This window comes from Artemia franciscana, chromosome 20, assembly GCF_032884065.1.
Source record: "Artemia franciscana chromosome 20, ASM3288406v1, whole genome shotgun sequence".
Taxonomy (NCBI): Eukaryota; Metazoa; Arthropoda; class Branchiopoda; order Anostraca; family Artemiidae; genus Artemia; species Artemia franciscana.
In genome coordinates, this window is record NC_088882.1 from 21,333,680 (window position 1) to 21,357,134 (window position 23,455).

At 35.3% G+C, this 23,455-nt stretch overlaps 1 protein-coding gene and 1 long non-coding RNA gene across 2 annotated transcripts in view; both read left to right on the forward strand.

The window, feature by feature from the left end:
* LOC136039899 (uncharacterized) overlaps positions 1-23,455 on the forward strand; it is a 155,850-nt gene that overhangs the window by 27 nt on the left and 132,368 nt on the right. The gene's annotated exons all lie outside the window — the stretch shown is intronic.
* The window catches only part of LOC136039892 (decapping and exoribonuclease protein-like), a 34,105-nt gene continuing 15,236 nt past the window's right edge, over positions 4,587-23,455 (forward strand). The window contains exons 1-3 of the mRNA XM_065723866.1: positions 4,587-4,716; positions 8,877-9,476; positions 22,937-23,177. Of these exons, the coding sequence (XP_065579938.1) occupies positions 8,918-9,476; positions 22,937-23,177 (800 nt within the window). The 5' untranslated portion in view covers positions 4,587-4,716; positions 8,877-8,917. The remainder of the gene's footprint in view (positions 4,717-8,876; positions 9,477-22,936; positions 23,178-23,455) is intronic.

Below are 23,455 nucleotides of genomic sequence, written 5' to 3' on the forward strand. Positions count from 1 at the left end.
TCAAATTGTGGTTGTCATTTGCCTTTTTAAGTCATTCCATTCAAGATGCTTTGGATATTTTTTATTGTGATAAATTGTCTTAATGCTCTGAAAAGGGAAAATTATTTCAATTGTATAGGATAGGAAAATTTTGGTAGGCTAATTATTTCAAAGTCCTAAATTAGCCAGGGAAGTGCTTTTTTTTTCACTAAAAAATCACCACGTTCTTTGAACTCCAATTATATAGCCCTGTTTTTGGCCCCCTTGATCCAGTTCCTGATTGTCATTTACACTAAATTTCACTTTTTCTGTTACCTATTTATGTTTGCACCAGTTTTACCATTGGGTAAAACTGGTACAAACAGTATTACTGGCTTTCATATAATTTGAATATACCACTTGATGCCTTTTGTAATGCTGTTTACAAATATAATAATTGCTTCTACCGCAAGTTCATATTTAAGCACTTTTTGACCTCTTAACAATGACCTATATATGGGGTCATTACAAATCTGTAATAGTTTAGAAACAAATTTGGGCTATATATTTGCACATCAGGGGGTGGGGGTAAAGTGTAGCATATATTAAATATGTAAACTAACCATTGCTTGAATTTTTTTGTGTGTGCTGTTGCACTGGTGATTTCTCTTTTCATTAAAATTTGATGTGCACAAACACATTAAAAAAAAAACAGCAATGGTTAGTCTATGTATATAATATATGCTATGCTTTACCCCCACCCCCCTGATGTGCAAATATATAGCCCAAATTTGTTTCTAAACTATTACAGATTTGTAATGACTCCATTAATAGGTCATTTTTAAGAGGTCAAGAGGTGAAAAAGTGCTTAAATCTGAATTTGCAGTAGAAGAAATTATTATATTTGTAAAGAGCATATAAGAAGGCATCAAGTGGTATATTCACTTTATATGAAAGCCAGTAATACTGTTTGCACCAGTTTTACCCTTGTTTCTTGTTAATATTACTAAGGGGTCATAGTTAAGCACTAGAGAAGTCATTGTTAAATAACATGTGCTTATGTATATATAGCTTTTTGCTACTTATTCTTCTTTGGTTATAGAATGCTTGATGTGGTATAAGCCAAGAGAAGGACCTGTAGACCTATAGAAGAAAACCTGTTAAAAAAAGATGATTCTTTGTAATTTACATAATAATTATAGCTTTCTACATGCAGCCCTGCTCTACTTTAGCCCCAACCCTGCTAATATGGAAATCTATAGCTGAAATTACATATTTTCTATTGATTCTGCCAATCTATCCCTCAACCCTTGTACCTGTTAATTGAGGCAACTGTGGCAAAACAAGAACTGGAAAAACAAGTAACAGGTGGCAGAAAACATTGGAAATATATAATTTGGGCTATATGTTTGCAAATTAGGCATGTTAGAGGTGAATTTCTTGTTGTTCATATTTTGATTTAAAAATAAAATGAATATACCACTTGATGCCTTTTTGTATGTTCTTTACAAATATAATAATTGCTTATTTTGCTAGTTCAAGTTTAAGCACTTTTTGACCTTACTTAACCTAACAAATTTTGGCAGTGAAAAACATACATTATTTTGTCAAAAATGACCAAAAACACATACCTTAATTGAAAATTTGGCATCAAAGAAGAAGAAATACAGCATAATATTGTAAAATTTATTAATCCAACTTAATTGTGGAAAATCAGTGCTCATAGATTATACAACATGTAAAAAAATGGATTAATAATGAAACAGTAAGTTTGAGACAAATGTTTTAAGCTTTCTTATACCCAAAAACTATTTGAGTATACTTTGGTCATTTTCAAGAGCTCAAAAACTTGTACTTGAAGCACTTATTATGTTTGTAAAAAATAAAAAAGAGCATCAAGGAGTATGTTCACTTTATTTGTAAATCAAACATATGAACAACAAAAAATTTACCAATTATTAGTATAGCTGCACAATTTTCCCCTGGGTATGTAGGCTTAGTGGAAGGTCACTTATACCTGATCATGTCCCTAATGTTTTTACTTGGTTGAAAAAAAATCCAAAGAAAGTTCCTATTGAAAAGGAAAGAGATCAAAAGTGAGATTGAATTTGTCATAGCTTGGAGGTTTGTCCCTTCAGTCTGTTTAAAGAAAACAGATTCATAATTGAAGCTTTGTTCATTTCAATCTTAGGGATAATCTACATTTGTTACACTTAATTAAATGGTTGTAAAGGGATACTTTTATTTATTTGTCTTGTTTGTTTTCTACATAATTTTTTAATCTTTAAATTGATATACATTTCTTACAAATTAATTAGTCATATCATAGTTCCACTTGCAAGTTTTGACCTACTTTGTAACCCTGGTCTCAAAATTGCATATAAATTTATAGAAGCTAGGAAACATAGAACTCCTCTCTGTTTAAAAGAAAATGGATGGACATAGGTAGGTTTTAATATACTAAAGTCCTAGGGCCATGGAAATTAAAAAAAAAAACAATGAAGATTAACTTTAAAATTCTGGACATGACATAAATATGACATTCACAAAGAAAAACCATTCACAAAATTTTACTTTTGTGCTCAGTTGCCAACCTGAGCAATTGCCCTAAATTTTTAAACCTTGCAAAACATTCACCAGCCAATTCTTATGACCTACACTGTTGTCTGTACATCAAAAATTCATGGAAAAGGAAGGACCACCTTACTGACATTTCTTCCTTTGTACTTATATTTAATGGGTTTAAAAGAAAGCTCCTATGGCTAAGTCGGAAGCCTAGTAAAGGACCAGGTAATCCTTTAGACAGGAAGTGCAATAGGAAGCTAGGGGCCAGTCATCCTATGCTTTTGCATGTCCTTCCTGCTTACTGACCCCAGATTTCTCTAGGTAACCTGTTAAGTTTGGGCCAATTCTGGCTGAACTTACAGAGTTACATCACTGACCTTCGTCCCAAACCAAATAAACTGCTAATGCCAGAAATTAAACCTGTGCCCTTTGGATAAAGGATTCTCAACCTAGAGTGCCAGCCACTTAGGAAGGAATACAAATGTCACCAGAGAACAAAAATTATTTGGAAAAAAGAAAATATTGAAAAAAAAAAAATAACTCATGTCATAGTTGCTCATTGCTGTCCCACAAACAATATGTATTTCATTAAGACAAATAAATTTTTAAACAGGTATCAACAAAACTCCATCAGGGATTGTATTTACTTAAGGTACAATCAGCAATATTAATGCTTAGTTTTGTGATATTCTGGTTTTGAAATAATAAAAAAAGAGAAATTATATGTTCTACTTGTTTTCCACAACCCCATTTGAGAAAAATCATTTGTAACAACAATATACCCATGGTTGGCTCAGAATCTCTCTAAAATTCTTTAAACAGAAGGAATTTAAAAAAAATTATACTCATCAGCAAGAAAAATATTAACATAACTCTTAGCAAAGCAAATGCAAAACTTTAATGGTGTCCTATGTCATCTAAAAAAAAAAAAAACATTAAAATGTGTCAAATGAATTTTGATGTAAGATGCCTCTAATACTTTCAGTTGAATCTGTGAAATGAAGGGCCAGGTATTCCTTTACATTTTATACAATATATAAAAAGAAAAACAGTTCAAATTTTTTCACAAAAGAAGAAGCTTGATGTAAAAAAATAAATATATTTTTAACAGAAAGCAACTGACATCAATGAAATCAAATAAAACAAAAATTCATGGAGAATAAATAATATAAGCCATATATTTAACCTATAATGAGGTGTCATAAAAGATTATTTTTAGAATTAGAAAAAACAGTATTATGGCTTAAAGTTCTGCTCAATCAACAGGAGTTGTCTAAGGCCAGAATAATTAAGAACTAAGGCCAGAGAAAAAGAAACTGATAACCAAAAAAATAAGGCACCCAAAAATTTCAGGACCCTTTAGAGGGAAAAGAAGTAGAAGTAGGTACTTCAAAATACCTTCCTGGGAAATACTTTAGCCTGTAGACACATCCCTGAAAGTTTCATTTTCCTAGCCTAACCTCTTTCAAAGATAGCCAAAAGTAGCTAAAGTAAAATTTTACCCCTACTGTATCTTAAAAATCCAGTTTAAATAGCAGTCTCAACAAATATAGACTATATAAAAGGCTATAGGTATTGGCCTAATCATTCTAAATTTTTTCCAACTAATAATTATAGGATGGTTTAGAAACTAGACCTGTTTGATATAATAACATTTGACTAACTCACCAATGTGATAGCTGCCTCCCTAAGAATCAACCTTTTTAATAACAAAAAAACTTTTCTTCTGACTCCTTATGAAGCTTAGCCTATGCAAGACAGGCCTAGAACACCAAAAACCCTTTAGATACTAAGGAATATGCATAATATTACTTACAGGTCACTGAAAAGCTAAGATTATTTCTATTATTTACAGTTTCCTTGTCTTTTCTCTAGACTTAACGATTTCACATGTTTATCCATTTAAAAAAATATAAAGCATTGACGTCACAATCCTCAAATAATCTTTTTATTTGGGGGTTATAAAGTGCCAGCCCACGGACAAGTAATCTTGAGCGTTTGTGGGGATAATCCGACTAACCTCTGACGTCATATGTGTCTAAAGAAACGCTTGGATTAATCAGATTAATAATCGGACAAGTAAAGAAACGCACCCAGGAAGAAAACAGCCATAGGCGGAAATTTCAAATCAAAATATGACTGAAAATCTGAACTTAATTGGCTTCTTGATTGAGTATTTGATGTAGCCAGCTGGTACGTACTTAATAATAAAATGTAAACAGCATGCAGTTTACCAAAGCTGTATGCATAAGCAGCAACTCCCATTTTTAGGAGAACAGGAGTGGTATCCCACCTCAGACAAGATTACAAATTTCCAGAGATGTCTTTCCTTCAGAATGATTCATCTGGCTTAAAAAAGCATCAGCAAATATGACAAAAATACTAGGTTGAAGCTGGTTGAATGGCTTACATATTGAGTTAATAAAAAGCTTAGTCAATAAAGGCAATTACGTATAGAGCCAATTAAGATTACAACATCATACAAAAAGTCTATTTTCAATTTACTGTCAGAATTGATTGTCCCTAAAACTTTTATAAATGTGAACATGCCTTGTTGGCCACCCAGACACAAATTCATAGTGTATGACATTAATTTAATCAAATTTTTCTATTTCTTTCATGACATCATAAAAAGGTCATGATCCCAAGATAATAGGATAAGGTTAAGTTTACTCCTTTTTGAACTGATTTGGAAAAGATTATATATTCAAAACACTAAATAAAGATCTGACAAATAAATATGATACTACTTGTAGTAGAAAAATGTGACACATTTTGTGACACATTATGGAATCTGAGATGACACAAAAAGCACATTTTCAGAAAAAATATGACACACTCCTTTAAAAAATTTGGCAGCACTGATTGGAGGAGGATTTTAGAAAGCTAAAAAATGGAAGTGCTTTTCTAATAATAACCAAGAAATATTTGTGATCATCAAGATCTTGCTATATGCAGTAATACACACTTTAGAGCGCTTGGAACAAAAGTGAACATTTACCATCACTGATGTTGATAGTATTGTAAATGTTGGGTAAAATTGGTGCAAACAGTATTACTGGCTTTCATATAAAGTGAATATACCACTTGATGCCTTTTTTTATGCTCTTTACAAATATAATAATCGCTTCTACTGCAAATTCAGATTTAGGCACTTTTTGACCTCTTGACCTCTTAAAAAATGACCTATATATGGGGTCATTACAAATCTGTAATAGTTTAGAAACAAATTTGGCTATATATTTGCACATCAGGGGGGTGTGGGTAAAGCATAGCATATATTAAATATGTAAACTAACCATTGCTGTATTTTTTATTTTTTATTATGTGTTTGTGCACATCAAATTTTAATGAGAAGAGAAATCAGTTTTAATCATTTTAATGAGAAGAGCAGTAGAAGCAATTATTATATTTGTAAACAGCATTAAAAAAGGCATCAAGTGGTATATTCACTTTATATGAAAGCCAGTAATACTATTTAAAGAAAATGCTCACGATGTGCAGCTGCAACCCTGACAAACCTTTCTATCCTTTTGATACTCAGAAAATTTGTCTCTTTCATTTTATATACCATCCATACCTCATTCAAGTTTTCTTTACCATACATCTCTCGGTTCCATTCATTCAATTCGACACATTCACACAAAAAATGTATCAAACTTTCATCCTGAGATCCACACATAGGACAAGCAATAGTTTCTACTTTCTCCCCTTTTCTCCCTTGATACTTTCTTTTCTCTCCAATCAAAAATCAGTTTCCCTTCTAATCCTAATATGCTGTCAAATCCTCTCTACTCAACCCAACCTTCCAAAATACCTCCTCCCCCCAACTACCCTTTATTTGTCTATAAAATGTTAACGACCCTGAACAATCCAGACTTGCTTACCATATCTGGATTTCTTGGTTTTTCAGCCCCTCTTGTTAATAACAGCCTCCTTTATTAATATTTCCTCTATACCCCCTTTCCTTCATCCCACCATTCCCCTAATCCACGCTTATCTAAGATATCCTTAATCTCCGCCGGCCACCCTACTTTACTTTTCCGTCTCAACACCTCTAGGTATGCTGCCTTTGCTACCGTAAATCTCTGCATACCTAGTATCCTAACCCAACTCAACATATTCACTAGCCTCATAGACTGTAGCGATCCTAACCCCAAATCTCCCTGGATTACCAAATTACTAAAAAAAAATCCCCTAGTCTCAACTTCCTTTTGTAATATCTCATCATAACCACCTCAAATTTCGGACCTTTCCAATAGCCCCAAGCCTCTGCTCCATAATGTATTGCTGGTACTATCTTACTTGTCCAAATCCTCTGATGTACTCTAATATCTCTAACTGTCTAAGACTACTCCTCGTTATTCATATTTAGAGGAACATTTCTTGACCTTAATGCATGACCACTTGAATTTGATTTCTGACTGGAAAGAAACAAAAGAATTGGTACTGTATTTTCCGCAAAATAATACTACGAAAAAGATGACGCTGAGAAAACGTAGTATTATTTTACGGAAAATGAGCAATAAGTCATACTCTAATTGAAAATTTGTCATTTTGAAGAGCCCAAAAGGTGCTTACATCTGAATTTCCGGTAGAAGCGATTATTATATTTGTAAAGAGCATAAAAAAAGCATCGAGTGGTATATTCACTTTATATGAAAGCCAGTTATACTGTTTGCTATAAATTTACCAAAAGAACAACTTAATTTCCAACTTGGGACCTGTCTTATAGTCTTAAAAATGTTTTTTTTTCTTTTGCTGATTTATTGAAATTGCTGACCAACATACCTCAAAATAAAACAGCCACTGGCATTTTTTAAAATTGAAAATCCTCCTTTCTAGAACATAATTAATAAAACTAATTACGATGATTCCAGACTTGCATTTATTCTCGAAAATCCTGTAGGTTTGCTTTGGCATCAATCTTTTTTTGCCCTTGTAAGATGAATAGTACTGACTCGTTTTTATCCTTGTAGAATGTATAGTACTAATTGAAGAATAGATATACACTGACTTCTTGCAAAAATTGTTTTAAACCAACAAAGAAGACTTTAAAATAAAAAACAGTTTTATCTTAGTTTCTGGGGATAACAACAGATTTACAGTCATGTAAAAAAGTAACAATTCAGGGATGAAAATTCATACAGTTGGCACAAACTGTTAAAGTGTATAGTTTCTTAGTCACACTGCCTTTCCATTATAAATAAAAAGAAAACGAAGATATAGAAACATTTCATAACAGATCCTCACAAAATAGTATGTGCTATGTTTTCGTTTACTTTTTTATGCATATCACCCTACTTGTTGCTAGTGAAATAGTAAAGCCTGAATACTTTGATTCCATACCCAGAAACCTCTATTAATGAAAAGAGAGAGGAAAAAAAACATAGATAACGAGCTATGAAAGTCAGTAAACCTGTATAAAAAGAAAAAAAAATTGAAAGCATCCACATTAAGAAAAACCAAAAACTTTGCGGTTGTTTGCTGAAAGTGCTGAATTCTCTTCTGGATGATACAATGCTGTAAGCTGCACAGCTCAAAATAATGTGCTCAGTCTGTGTTCAAAGCACTAGTTCACTGCAAGGAAAACGGTTTTCCAAAATGAGTTTCAAAAATAAAGTAATCTTCTGTGTAAGATTATGTGAATAAAGTCATCTGAAGTCGATCAGGATATGCTGAAGGCCTTTAAAAAACTCAATTTGATAATAATAATGGTTTTTCACTGTTTGTTTCCGTGGCAACAGTCATTTGACTTTAAATTAATCTTAATATTTTCATTTTTTTCTCATATTTTATCACTCAAGTGTCTGATCTAATTTTATCTAGTAATATTTTTTATTTTCCGAATTAGTATTTTCTTCTTCAATATTAGTTATTCTACTGGTTTTAGCTATTTTCTTAATGAGGTGCTATAAACAGAATTTAATATGAAAGATCCTTCAGACACTTTAGACTCTAAACTAACTTCTGTGAAATTATAAGCATAAACAGAGAGTAGGGAGATTTCTGATTAAATTCCGTGTAAAATAGCCCAAATTAAATGACAAATAATAACAATTTTGAAATTATAAACATTAAAGAAACGAATAAAATTACCTATACAGGTGAAATCATATAGAATGGGAAAAATATCCCAGATAGAACCAGATAGAGGCATTATAGAAATGAAAAAGACTTAAGCATAAACAGGAACGAAGGAGTTTCTTCCCTTTCTGTTTCTGCTGTTATAGGTTTCCAGATTTGAAATCGAAATATTTGGACGTTATTATTCTATAATTTAAGTTTTATTTTTGGTTAAAAATTTAAAATTAATTAGGAGTTTCATATCAATATATTTTCATTTCTTACAGCATAAAAAAATTCGAAGATTTTGTATGATTAAGAGAACAAGATGAATCACCCATACGAGGATACACTGATGCAAAGAAACAGAGAAGAGACACGGAGTGCATATCCAGAAAGTCCATATGCATATACAGCTTCTAGTCATGCAATTCCCAAAGTAACACTATCCCAGCCCTGTATGGAAGGGTTTTATTCAAAAAATCTGTTGGGTACATTTCATTCTGACTTACGATGTCTTCGCTACTATTACAAGGATGTGAGTTTCCCAATGAATTTGAAAATAGGTTTTGAGACTCTTAAAGTCAAAGATGAAGAGAAGACAAAACAAGAAAAGTTAAATGATATTTTAAAATGGATCAAAGCTAAAGAACAGTTGAACAATAAAACGTTCAACTTTGTATGCTTCCGGGGTCTTCTTACTACTTTAATGGTTACCCCATATGAGAATAGAGAGGGTTGGAAGATAAGTGCAGTCAAATATAAGGATACAATTTATCTATGGCAAGAAGATACAGAAGAAAAGAAAAAAAGGTTGCAAAATCTAACGCTGAAAGATAAGGAAATGTGTTATTATGGAAGAAAGTTCGAGCAATACACCTCAACAGGTTTAGCGTGTTTTTTTTTTTATCTAGCCAGTAAGGCTATATTCAATACTATAAATTTCGATACTTGAATCTACATATTAGTATAAAAAATGCAGGAATTTATGGTCTGAAATATAGACATTCAGAATATCTAACAATGGCTTGGAGACCATGGGAAGGGAGAGGATGGGGTAATCCTCCCAAATTTGACATGATGACGCCTCCTCTTCCTCTTGGAAATAATGAAAAAATTGGCATAAATTGCACTCTTCTCCTATTTAAGCCCTTCTATTAGGGAAAATCTGCTGATAACCTCCAGTGAGCTCTATGCTCAGGACTAATTTTTCTGCCCCCCTCCTTTAAAGAAGTAGAATGAGACATTTCAGGAACAGTAGGGCTGATTGAATCATATTTAACGGATATGCTCCGAGGGGCCATGGCGACTATTCTTTTTAAAAGGTTAGAGTGTATCTATTCTATATTAATTAAAAAACATTTCACAATATAGAAGTTTTTCAAAGAAGAGTAAAGAGTAATGTTAAAATCTTAACATGAGCAGAAATAGAGTCGTATAATAATTCAAAGTTAAAACAAACAAAATAATTATGAATGAATAGATAAAATCCAAAACACGAGAAAGTAAAATGAATAATCACATTAAACATAAAGATAACAGATACTGCTATAGATGAATAAATGAATCCTCAAGTGGACAGAAATCAAATGAACAGTCAAGTCAAACCTAAAAGGAACAGAAATTGCCTTAAACATGAGCTGTACTAGCGCCCTGTAAATATTCTAAATGCTGACCAACATTTATGCTTTACTGAAAGTGATTTGTATTTCGAGCATGGTGTTTTTATTTGTCATAACGTTGGCAACAAAAAAAAAATATCGCAAGAGTAATGAAGATTTACAGATACGAGTGGTTCTGCTCCTCACCTCCACCATTATGAATCTTCGTTGTGACTGGAGTGTCACAACGGGAGTGTCACAACTTGCATTTTATTGGATGCGATATGCTTTTAAACAGTTTTTTCTTTGCCAGGATATCGACAAAAAGATCATCATAATAATCAAGAAAACAGGACTTTGATTTTTTAATGTTATAATTATCAAAGAGATAGTGTTTCTAGGTATATTTTGCTTTAAGTAAAGTGCAAGTGATGTTCTGGCCTTAATAAGGCTTTTGGGGCGGTAGCGCTACTCCTGTTAGTGGTGATTTTTATTTTTGTTTAGGATTCATTTATAACAATATCTATTATCTTTATGTTTGTTGTGATTGCATTGTTTATCTCAATTTCTTTTTGTTTTATGTTTTAAATACTCATTTTATGATTTTTCAGTTTATTTTAAGGTGGAATTATTATATGGTTCTACTAAGACTCTTTACATCTGTTTGAAAAACTTGTTTTTTTTTTATTTATTTTTTTTTTTAAAGTCAATTCCTGCTCGTCTGTTTAAAATGCATACTAGAATGGGATAATTTACCAACAAAATTTATAAATTCTTTAAAAAAATAAAAATCAGAAGTTCAAAACTAATTTTGAGCCCCCTCCCACTCGTTATTTTTCCAAACTTCCTTTGATGTTTTAGTCCTTCTGGGTAATATATTTTACAAAATTACACCTTAATAGCCAAAGAGTGATTCAAATATCCAAAGTTATTTTTGGGGGCCCTCTTCCACAAAAAAGTTCGATCAGGGTAAAATAGCGCGAAATCTTATGGCCATTCCCTACCGCCCCCCTCCCAACCAGAGAACTAAGAAAAATATTTCAAGTCCTCATCTAGTTCCAGCTCCAAATTTTATAGAGACGTATATAGACTATCATCAAGTCCTTTCACCTCCTTGACTCCTCCATCAGAAAAACTAGCCACTGGAAGCACTATTATCCTCCAGTCAGCAAACAATGAGTGCACACTATTATATACATTAATACAATATTATTGATTGTGGGAAGTGCGGGTACCTAAGCTGCCTGCAGGCCGGCCGGCATCATGACCCAAGGAACACGTTTTTTAAAGATTCAGGCCTATCGGTGAAGCTGTTTACGAGATATTCCAGTTTAGCCCTTTCGAGGAGGCACAAGAGTCAGTTTTTTAGTCTTCTTAGAGTATTTTATCTTAGCTGCTATTAGTGTATCCATTTTTGAAAGTAAAAAAAAACAACAAAATATATCCTTTTTAGCTCCCATATCTTCCAAGACATATTTTTCCAGTTTCCCTTGTCCCCTCCCCCCCAACAATCTATAATTTTAACTCAATATCCCTAACTGTTCTGGGGATATTAAATATTGATCCCCTAGCATCTATGACTCCTTTTCATCTAGACTCTTTGAAAATGTTTTAAGTCTGGAAACTAAACAGCCTAAAAGGCCAAGAACCTCTGAACCGCGGGTGAAAGCGCAAATTTTTCTTAAGTTAAGAAGATTCATTACAATCGCTGTATCAGCTAACTTCATAACTTTAGCTTTTATGCTAATATTTAATGTCATACACCACAAACATTTTAATATAATTATTTCATGATTAAATCACCTTCAGATCAATAAAAAATTAACCACAAGAATACCTAGAGATGTTATATCTATGGATTCTGTTTAACAACTATTTTGACAGCATCTGGGGTGCCATTACCTGTCAAGGATATTGATCTTTTTTTTTGTGACACCAAACCAAAGGGTTTCACGGATTTGAACGTGACTATCGAAAAAAAAATGTAAATCACTGAATACATGCACAAAACCAAGAAAAAGTTTAATAATCTTGCAGAAATTTGTTTTTTATTGTTTTTTCTAAGGCACGATACTTCTATAACTGTTTTGTTTAATATAAACTTTCTCGTTAGCAGTGCTATCACGCATTGGTACATTTGTTCTAATCTAGCCCCCCCCCCCGCCAAAAAAAAATTGTGACTTGAAAGCATTTGCTTTCGAAACATAACATAGTTCTGAAGGAAATTATTCTGTTTAATAATGGATTGAAAAATAAAACGTGATCTTTGTAATCTACAGCTTATTGTAGTTAATTTTTGTTATAAACCGGAAACGTAGTAGCTTATAGGCCAAACCTTTTTAATTTTGTTATGTTTCTTTGGTTTGATTTTTGGGAGGACTGATTTTAGGTACCGTATGTTAATAATTTGAAAATCAGTTTATTCAACAGCTTACTTTTTTGTGATAGAGAAAAAGAAATTTTAGGCTTTCAGTCGGTGTTGCGCTTTGACTGATCACCAGAGGCAACACATTAGTGTTGCTTTGGTAAAGAGCTACATGCCTCTGTGTGTTATTGTTTTTCTCCAGCCATTGTGCATAGCTGTGGCCGTATAAATTTCGGAGGGGGGCTCGTTCGATTGGAAATTAAAAGCTCTATTGTCTCTTTTCAGTGTAAAAAGCGACTGAAGGGCAACCAGCTACCCTCCCGTGTCTAATATTGACCCAACTATCCCTGTAACTCCTCTAGGTATCGTTTCAGAATGCCAGGTTTTTTCAGAATAGTTAAAAGGTCTAGTAAGTATGCCTCCAGGGTTGACAAGACCCTTAGAGCCCTAAAGTAATGACCCTAAATTATGTAAATCACCCGTTGTTCAGTGATAGGGCCTAGTAGAAAAGCGAGGTACGTTTGTTGATGGTTTTGCGATCGGCCTGTGACTCTTAGGATCATTTGCTAGGCCAAGACTTCCAAGAATTTTTCGATGGTATGCTCCTCAAACGACATAAATATCTAAGTAAATTAAAAAGACATGCACTCGAGTTTTCAAAATATGTTTTCCGTAATATCTCGGGAATGGCTTGGGGACTGAGTTGAAACTTCCAGGGAAACTCGGGTAGGGGACCTAAAAAGTGGGGGGGGGGCAGTGGTGGGGGGCAGGGAAACTCCGGGTGGGGGACTTAAAATCTTTTACATCAAGGAAGTGGATAGAGGTAAATTGCAAGGAACTATGTACAAGGTCATTAAAATAGGAATTATCGGGAATGGCTTTGGGGATGATGTTAAAACTGTGCGATATTTTTAGTAGAAGAAAGGGGGGAGGGAGGCTGCAACAAATACACCGGTTTGGACCTTATATAGAAAGACACTTTTGAAGTTTTTAGTTACCCTTCCTCAACATACAAAATCCGATGGCCCTCCTCTGATAGTTGGGGTTTAACTATGCATTTACATATTTCTGTAAATAATACCAAATAAAAGTTCTACATTAATCGTTCTACTTTATATCGACGGCACATGTTTTTAAGCGAAAATGCACCGCCACACAGTAGGTCCTCTAAAACTGAGAGGCTACAAAATTACCTATCTTATAGTTCCTTCTGAATTCGATAGGTTGTCTCAGGATTATCGCCAGAAAGCACTCTGGCTATATTGTGACCGAAATTATAATTTTACAGGACAGAATAGCATTATCCGGCATGTTACTGTTGCCTGATATAATAATAATAATAATAATAATTTATTTATCACCCACTTCACAAAACAGGGGTTAAGTGGAGTAAAATACAAAAGAAAAACAGCAAAAGTAGTACAAAAGAAACAAATTTAATCACATACAGAAAAAAGTCGGATAAGGCGATGAAAACATCCTAGCCTATAAAGCGCTTCAATAGCTAGCTTCGCAGATAATTTTTCGAAAGCACCAGTAATATCTGTCGTACAATATGTTTTGCTGGTTAAAAAGGTTAATACTAATTTTGTATTTCTGTTAGAATCCTACAGTTCTTCGGGTTCTGTTAGTATCATAGAATCCTGTTAGTGTCCCTAAATTTTTGAATACTGATTGGCATTGATCAAAGGCGACTTTTGCCAAACATCTCAAATTGAAATGAATATTAGGGAAAAGTGCTTCGAATGTATCAAACCCACGTCTCATCTAACCCTATTGGACTTTTTGGTAGTTAGCAGGTTTTCTTTTACTCCGAAATTCTTGATAATACTTTGAAAGTGTTATTCAACCTCAATTTCCTTTTTTTATATACGTCTGAAGGAAATTCTGCAGAAAAGGCATCCCTTCCATCTTGGGGAAATGATTAGCGTTGCTTTAGCTTTGATGGCTTGACCATTTCTTCCCTTTTTAATATCATATTCACAGTTATTGGATAGTTGAAAGAGCCTCCACATACTCTCAAAACCGAGTTCCCTAAGCTAAAGTTTAGAACTTTTCGCTAATAATGCTTCAAAAATGAAAACTACACCTAAAGAAGGAGCAAACTTAAAAATGCTTTTTTTGTCTAAAATGCCACCTAATTCTCGCTGTTGCTTGTCTTCTAACCTTGTATTTCTTTGTTCTCGCTGTGACATATCTTTTAGCCGCATATTTCTTCGTTCTTCAGTTTCATTTCTTATTCGTTCTACCCCTTGTTGTTGCATGTATTTTAATCGCATATTTCTTTAATCTCCACTTTTGCTTTCTATTTATTTCTTGCTGCCGATTATCTCCGAACCAGAAATTTCTTCGTTCTTCACTCTGTTTTTGATTCGTTGTAATTTTCACTGACGCAAGTATGCTGACTGCATATGTCATTGTTCTTCGTTTTCGGTTATCATTATTTTAGATTTTTTTTTTCAATACCCTTTACCTTAGTCTCTCGGATTGGTTGGATCCTATTGATCTTGTCACATTTGTCCTCTAGGCATTACAATTACTCTCTTTACTTGCTCTACTTACTCTAGGTATTATGAAACTACTTGAAACACCTTTTGTAAATAGACTAATTACATTTGGTATTTTATACTTAGCTATGTCCCTTTTTTAATGTAGTTTGCATCATACATATGAAAGCGATATGTTCACTCTTGGGGGGGGGGATGATATAATCTTTGTCTTTAAATGTTCTCATAAATATGACGTCAATCATAGGATTTTTATGGCACTTGGTATTAACCAAGTGACATATAGCAATCGCAAATTCTGTCGGTCTGTCGGTACCGGTTTTGCTACTTTAGGCACTTCCAGGTAAGCTAGGACGATGAAATTTGGCAGGCGTATAAGGGACCGGACCAGATTAAATTAGATATAGTCTTTTTCCAAATTCGACTATCTGGGGGGGGGAGTGGGAGGCCCGTTAATTCTGAAAAATAGAAAAATTGAAGTATTTTTAACTTACGAACGGTTGATCAGATCTTAATGAAATTTGATATTTAGAAGTATATCGTTTCTTAGAGCTCTTACTTTAGACCCTGAGCGGATCTGGTGACATTGTTGAAACCTAAAACTTGGAAAACACTTAGAAACCTAAAACTTGGAAAACACTTAGAGTGGAGGGATCGGGATGAAACTTGGTGGGGAAAATAAGCACAAGTCCTAGATACATGATTGACATAACCGGAATGGATCCGCTCTCTTTGTGGTAGTTGGGGGGGGGGTAATTCTGAAAAATTAGAAAAAATGAGGTATTTTTAACTTACGAACGGGTGATTGGATCTCAATGAAACTTGATATTTAGAAGGATATCGTGTCTTATAGCTCTTATTCTAAATCTTGACCGGCTCCGGTGACATTAGGGGGGAGTTGGGAGGGGGAAACCTAAAACTTGGAAAACACTTAGAGTGGAGGGATCGGGATGAAACTTGGTGGGAAAAATAAGCACAAGTCCTAGATACATGATTGACATAACCGGAACGGATCCGCCCTCTTTGGGGTAGTTGGGGGGGGGGGGGTAATTCTAAAAAATTAGAAAAAATGGGGTATTTTTAACTTACGAACGGGTGATCGTATCTCAATGAAATTTGATATTTAGAAGAATATCGTTTTAGTTTTAGGTTTTATCTTTATAAACCTAAAACTTGGAAAACACTTAGAAACCTAAAACTTGGAAAACACTTAGAGTGGAGGGATCGGGATGAAACTTGGTGGGGAAAATAAGCACAAGTCCTAGATACATGATTGACATAACCGGAATGGATCCGCTCTCTTTGTGGTAGTTGGGGGGGTAATTCTGAAAAATTAGAAAAAATGAGGTATTTTTAACTTACGAACGGGTGATTGGATCTCAATGAAACTTGACATTTAGAAGGATATCGTGTCTTATAGCTCTTATTCTAAATCTTGACCGGCTCCGGTGACATTAGGGGGGAGTTGGGAGGGGGAAACTTAAAACTTGGAAAACACTTAGAGTGGAGGGATCGGGATGAAACTTGGTGGGAAAAATAAGCACAAGTCCTAGATACATGATTGACATAACCGGAACGGATCCGCTCTCTTTGGGGTAGTTGGGGGGGGGGGGTAATTCTAAAAAATTAGAAAAAATGAGGTATTTTTAACTTACGAACGGGTGATCGGATCTCAATGAAATTTGATATTTAGAAGAATATCGTGTCTCAAAGCTATTATTTTAAATCTCGACCGGATCTGGTGACATTGGGGGGAGTTTGGGGTGGGAGAACCTAAAATCATGGAAAACGCTTAGATTGGAGGGATCGGGATGACACTCGGTGGGAAAAATAGGCAGAAGTCTTAGTTACGTGATTTACACAATTGGAATGGATCCGCTCTATTGGGGGGGGGGTTAATTCTGAAAAATTAGAAAAAATATTTAGAAGGATATCGTGTCTCAGAGCTCTTATTTTAAATCCTGAATAGATCTGGTGACATTTGGGGGGGGGGGAGAGTTGGGAGGGGGAAACCTAAAACTTGGAAAACACTTAGAGTGCAGGGATCGGGATGAAACTTGGTGGGAAAAATAAGCACAAGTCCTAGATACATGATTGACGTAACCGGAGCGGATCCGCTCTCTTTGGGGTAGTTGGGGGGGGATTAATTCTAAAAAATTAGAAAAAATGAGGTATTTTTAACTTACGAACGGGTGATCGGATCTCAATGAAATTTGATATTTAGAAGAATATCGTGTCTCAAAGCTATTATTTTAAATCTCGACCGGATCTGGTGACATTGGGGGGAGTTTGGGGTGGGAGAACCTAAAATCATGGAAAACGCTTAGATTGGAGGGATCGGGATGACACTCGGTGGGAAAAATAAGCAGAAGTCTTAGTTACGTGATACGTCAAAAAATGACGTATTCTTAACTTACGAAGGAGTGATCGATCTTCATGAAACTTCATATTTAGAAGGATCTCATAACTCAGATCTCTGATTTTAAATCTCAACCGGATCAAGCGTAATTGGGGGGGGGGGCAGTTGGGGGGATCGGAAATCTTAGAAAATACTTAAAGCGGTGAGATCAGGAAGAAACTGGATGGGAAGAATAAAAACCTGTCTGACATAACCGGACCAGATCTGCTCTCTTTGGTGGAGTTTTGGGGTAGTTGGGGGGGGGGGGTTAATTCTAAAAAATTAGAAAAAATGAGGTATTTTTAACTTACGAACGGGTGATCGGATCTCAATGAAATTTGATATTTAGAAGAATATCGTGTCTCAAAGCTATTATTTTAAATCTCGACCGGATCTGGTGATATTGGGGGGAGTTTGGGGTGGGAGAACCTAAAATCATGGAAAACGCTTAGATTGGAGGGATCGGGATGACACTCGGTGGGAAAAATAAGCAGAAGTCTTAGTTACGTGATACGTCAAAAAATGACGTATTCTTAACTTACGAAGGAGTGATCGATCTTCATGAAACTTCATATTTAGAAGGATCTCATAACTCAGATCTCTGATTTTAAATCTCAACCGGATCAAGCGTAATTGGGGGGGCAGTTGGGGGGATCGGAAATCTTAGAAAATACTTAAAGCGGTGAGATCAGGAAGAAACTGGATGGGAAGAATAAAAACCTGTCTGACATAACCGGACCAGATCTGCTCTCTTTGGTGGAGTTGGGGGGGGGGGGGTAATTTTGAAAATTGAGGTATTTGTAACTTACGAAAGGGTGACCAGATCTTAATGAAATTTATATTTAGAAGGATCTTATGCTCTAAAGCTCTTATCTTAAATTCCGATCAGATCCTGTGACATTGGGGGAGTTGGAGGGGGAAACCAAAATTCTTGGAAAACGTGAAAATTGGGGTATTTTTATCTTAAGAATAGGTGATCGGATTTTAATAAAATTCGATATTTAGAAGGAATTCATGTCTCAGAGCTCTTATTTCAAATCCCGACCAGATCTTTGACATTGGGGGAGTTGGAGGGGGAAATCTTGGAAAACACCTGGAGTGGAGGAATCGGGATGAAGTTTGGTGGATAGAATAAGCAAGTGTCCGTGATACGTGATTGACGGAACCATACTGGATTCACTCTCTTTGGGGGAGTTGGAAGCAGGGGTTCAGTGATTTGGCGAGTCAGGTGCTTCTGGACGTACTAGGACGATTATAATCGATAGGCGTGTCAGGGACCTGCACAAACTGACTTGATAAAGTTGTTTTCCCAGATTCGACCATCTGAGGGGCTAAAGGGAGAGGAAAAAGTAGAAAAAGTTAGGTATTTATAACTTACGAGTGGGTGATCGGATCTTAATGAATTTTGATACTTAGAAGGACATCGTGACTCGGAGCTCTTTTTTTAAATCCTCTCCGGCGTTAAGCCTTTTATTTTCCTTTTAAATCAATCTATTAATTCATAGAATTTTGTTAGAGCTCATACCATATGATCTCTTGGCTCTTAGCTCTTCTTGCCTCGTCACCAGTGCCATATGAGCTCTTAGCTCTTGTTCTTGTTAGTTATTTGTTTCTTGTGTAATTTTGCCTGCTATATAGACACTGAAAAAGATGCAACTGTTACTGAGGCAAACATGAAGTATGTATGCTTTTGGAATGTACTCATAAATATGACGTCACTTACATAAATATTTTTTTCCAAAATTGAGACTTTTAACGAATTTTCTTTTAACGATAAATTATTACCTATATGTCCCCCCCAGCACTTGCCCCCAAATAATTGAAAAAGATATTATACAGTCCATGCCCCTTGACTTTCTAGATATGAACCCCTCTTGCCCCCCCTTGCCCAATAAAAATGCTGGAGATTCGCCACTGCATTTATAGTCACACAGGAAATACAAAATAGGTATATCAAAATGTCGATCAGATGTCCCAAGGGGTGACAAGAGGACCAGATATCAAAAACATTTCGAGGACAAGGGCTGGTTGGTTTCCAGTCACTCGGCTTAAGAAAGGACTAGAAATCTCAATTTTGGATCGAATGAGCATCCTCGAAGTTGCTACGACCACGAGGGGGAGGTTGGAGAGAAGGAAAAGGAAGACCTCCTATGCTGAATAAATTATGCTCATTTTGGAGCTTAGTGTTCCCCTTTACTTTCATAATACCACTGCTAATCAGAAATATTCCTGGAAATCGAGCGGCATTATATAACAATTTCTACCTCCACCACTTCTCCTGGCCATTCCTCAGAAATAATTCTATATTTATCTGAAGGCTCAATGTGAATTAGAATATTTTGGCATTAAATGCACTCTTTGAGACATCTGCCCCCCCCTAGTTACCCCCCAAAAAAAATCAGAGAATCCTATTGGGTAGAAGTTTCAAGCTCTCATCTACAAATATTTGGAATTGTGTATTTTTTTTTACCAAAGAATAATCATGAATAAAAACAACATCAAGTAAAACAATAGAGAAATTACCTAAGACAGTGAAATTGTTTAAACCTTAAGAAATATTTTAGCTTTGTTTCCAAGAGCCGTCCTCAGCAAACTACGTATATAAATAAAATAAAACTGACCTAAAACGGGATCTTAGAACTAAGATTGAAAAATTAAAACAGTCCCAAGTTTGTTGTTTTTATGTTTGTTTGTTCTATGATGGAAATGTAGTTGTCTTCATCGTTGCTTAAAGATCATGGGTATGTGCTGTTTTTCCCCCTCAGGGATGATTGTATCGAACCAAATGTCGTAGAAGGTCGGGAGAGGGCTCGTTCGAACGAAATTGAAAGTTTAAGTGCTCTTTTAAGTGAACAAACAAAACGGAAGGGACCTAGCCTCTTTCCCACGCCCCTTTTTACTCCAAAAACATCCGAATGAAATTTTGAGATAGTCATTCGGTTCGTCATAATTGTAATGTCTAATGCCTCTGGGGATGTCATGCAACCCCCCCCAGACCCTAGGGAAAGGGCTCTAAGTTTTGAAATTTGTCCATTATTTGAATATTTGTTATTGGGAAATATATGAAACATTTTCGTTGGGGAGTTTTTGCGGGGGAGGGGGGTTCCCGAGGAAAATCAAGTTTTATGAGAAGAATTTCCCTGAATTCATCTACATAATTCTTTTTATTTGTCTTTCTTTCTCTTTGGATGCAGAATTTTGCATATTGAGAGAATGTTACAGGGGAATTTTCAGCGGGAATCAAATTGCCTAGGAGGAATTTGCCGTAGAAAATTTGGGTAATGTCCAAATTTAGCCGGTGGTTCAAGAAAAGCTAAAAGTAACGCTTTGTCAAAATCCAACACTAAATAAAAATTTCACGCCGTACCTTTCTCATGAAATTTGTAAAACTTCGTCGCGTGGATAAGAATCCCACGGGATATTATCAACGTTAACTTTGACAGTGCGTAGATAGAAAATTTAATTGTTAATGTCATATCCTGCTTTACTTAATTTGTATTTTTCCGCAGCGTACACGTTACTCACTTTGTGATTAGCATCATGGAAACAAAAAGTACGACTTATAGCAAAAACTAGAATAGTCTGTAAAAGCAGTGTAAAAAATCACTTTGTTCAAACTGAACAATTTCCTACTACTACTACTACTTCTAATAACTCACTGCAGCACCAAGCCTCCTGAGGCCACCACAGCTACGCACGCTCCTCCTCCAACCTAATTTATTCAAGGGCTCCCTCTTTACACCCTCCCAGGAACTTCTCATTTCCTTTAAATCTTTATTTATGACATCCTCCCAACCCAGACAAGGACGACCTGCTTTCCGTGGAGCCCTAGACAGTTGGCCAAGAAAGACAATCTGTCATCCTTCATACGCAGAACGTGGCCTAGCCATCTCAACCTTTTTTTCATTATAGCCCTAGAAAGGGGGATTGAACCACATTTTCTTACAACCTACTGTTTGAAATACGGTCAGTCAGCCGGGTACCCAGAACAATTCGTAGGTAATTTCTCTGGGAAGCATATAGTAAATTTTCATCTGTTTCTAATATAAGATTAATTTAAAAAGGGGTTTAATGAGCCTCCTAGCTAAACCACCCCATAGATGGCATCCTGATGTGGCTTTTATAGCTGCACCAAATCCGGTACCAAAATTAAGTCAGCAAGTAGATTACCCTTTATATGTCCTAATTTGTCATGCTTTGAATGACCGGCAGAAATAGTTTTTTTCCCAACCACTTCCCTCCCCCATAGCTTCATCGTATAATTAGTAATGAGGTTCAGTAAAATGTGAGAGTGTTGCAGATCTAATGCAATTGAATTCGTACTCTTATCTTTGAATCTCATTGATGATACATGACCAGAGATAATCTACTGAGCTCCAGTAAGCCCCTTCAGTTTTGAAGATGCCAGTAAAAATCGTCATTTTTTGCCACTTGTTCTGGCACAGGCATGAAGGTTAAAAATTAATCATGTATTTTTAAAAATTGCCTGTTAAATTAGCCTCAAAATAACTGCCACAGGACCTTCAGGTTGGCAGCTAGTGGCGGCGAAATAAATAAAGATGACATATAAAACACCATTTAACGTTTTTTTTTGCGCTGTAAGAGTTGGTTTCTGAAAAATGAACAGACAATATATAAATACTAGTTCACCACCATTCACTAGGCTGCAAGCACTGTAAAAAAAACAAAAAACAAAAAAACAACAACAAACAACAACATTTTTGCCCTGTTCGATACTTTATGCTGGCGGTGTAAAAATGGGCTAATAAAAAGCGAGTGAGCAGATGTGTTCTTGTGAATGAGTCCCTTTTCATCTTGGGCAATCTAGTAGGCTACTAGTGCTGATGGAAAATAACTTGGAGCCCTATTGTAAAGGGTCCTGTTCCCTGTACTTTTCAGAGTGACCCCGTGGTCCCGAACTTGGCCGCGAGGTCCCCTCCTCAGAAGCTGGCAAGGCTGACTCAGATAGTCACATCGAGGCCCATATCCTGCAGAGTCTTAAAGAGGAAGAATTAGGTCCTTCCTTGATTATATTTATTGGCACAAAAAATACAACCTAGAATATGACTCGTCTAAGGTTTACACGCAAGCAACATCATTGAATTAAACAATAATATGAAATAATAGTTCGAACAGTATTAAATAGCACTAACGCTCAAAACAATTTTACACTTTTGATATGTTTCACAGGACTAGGGAGCTATTGACTATTGTAATATAGTTGTTCATCTCCACCTGAAATTGATGTTTTTGTGCCATGTGGGACTTACTCCTTGTAATATAAGTCTGAACATGTTACGTGTGTATGCTAATTTTATGGACTAGCTTCTTCATTTCATCTTATGCGAACGGGGAGGAAATTTCCTGAGGTTTGCCAGATGGCCCCCCTATCTCCTACCTGAAACCTGTGTACACCTTTACTCTTTGTAGTATAACAAAAATGAATATAATAGTATTCCATGGTTTTTGTTTTTAGGTGATGTTGATATGTTGCCTACTACTGATCACCCTGTAGACGAAAATGAAGAATTCTGTTGTGTTATGTCTTCGAAGATTGGAAACTTCCGGCTTCTCTATGGCGCTGAAGTGGATTGTATAACTGCAAATAAAAAAGTGACCGCTGCCGTTCTTGAAAAAGAGAAAACCCTGAAAGACTTTGTAGAGCTCAAGACTTCTCAAGTGATAAAAAATATAAAACAGGAGAGGAACTTCAAAAGGTTGGTAGTTGATTTGTCATAATCTGCTGTAGAAATAGGACAGGAAAATTAGATCTATTACCGTATATAGACTAAAAAAGTGAAGTACCAAAACAATTTCAGGAAATTGCTCCAGAAGTAAATTAGGCTTATATTCAATTAATTAGTATATAAGATTACCCCCATTTAATTCCCCCAGACAACATGTAAGATGATCAATATTACAGTGCCAAAAAAACAAAAAAAGAAAGACCGAACCGCAGAACACCTAAGCACGAAGCGAAGAAAGCAACATGGTT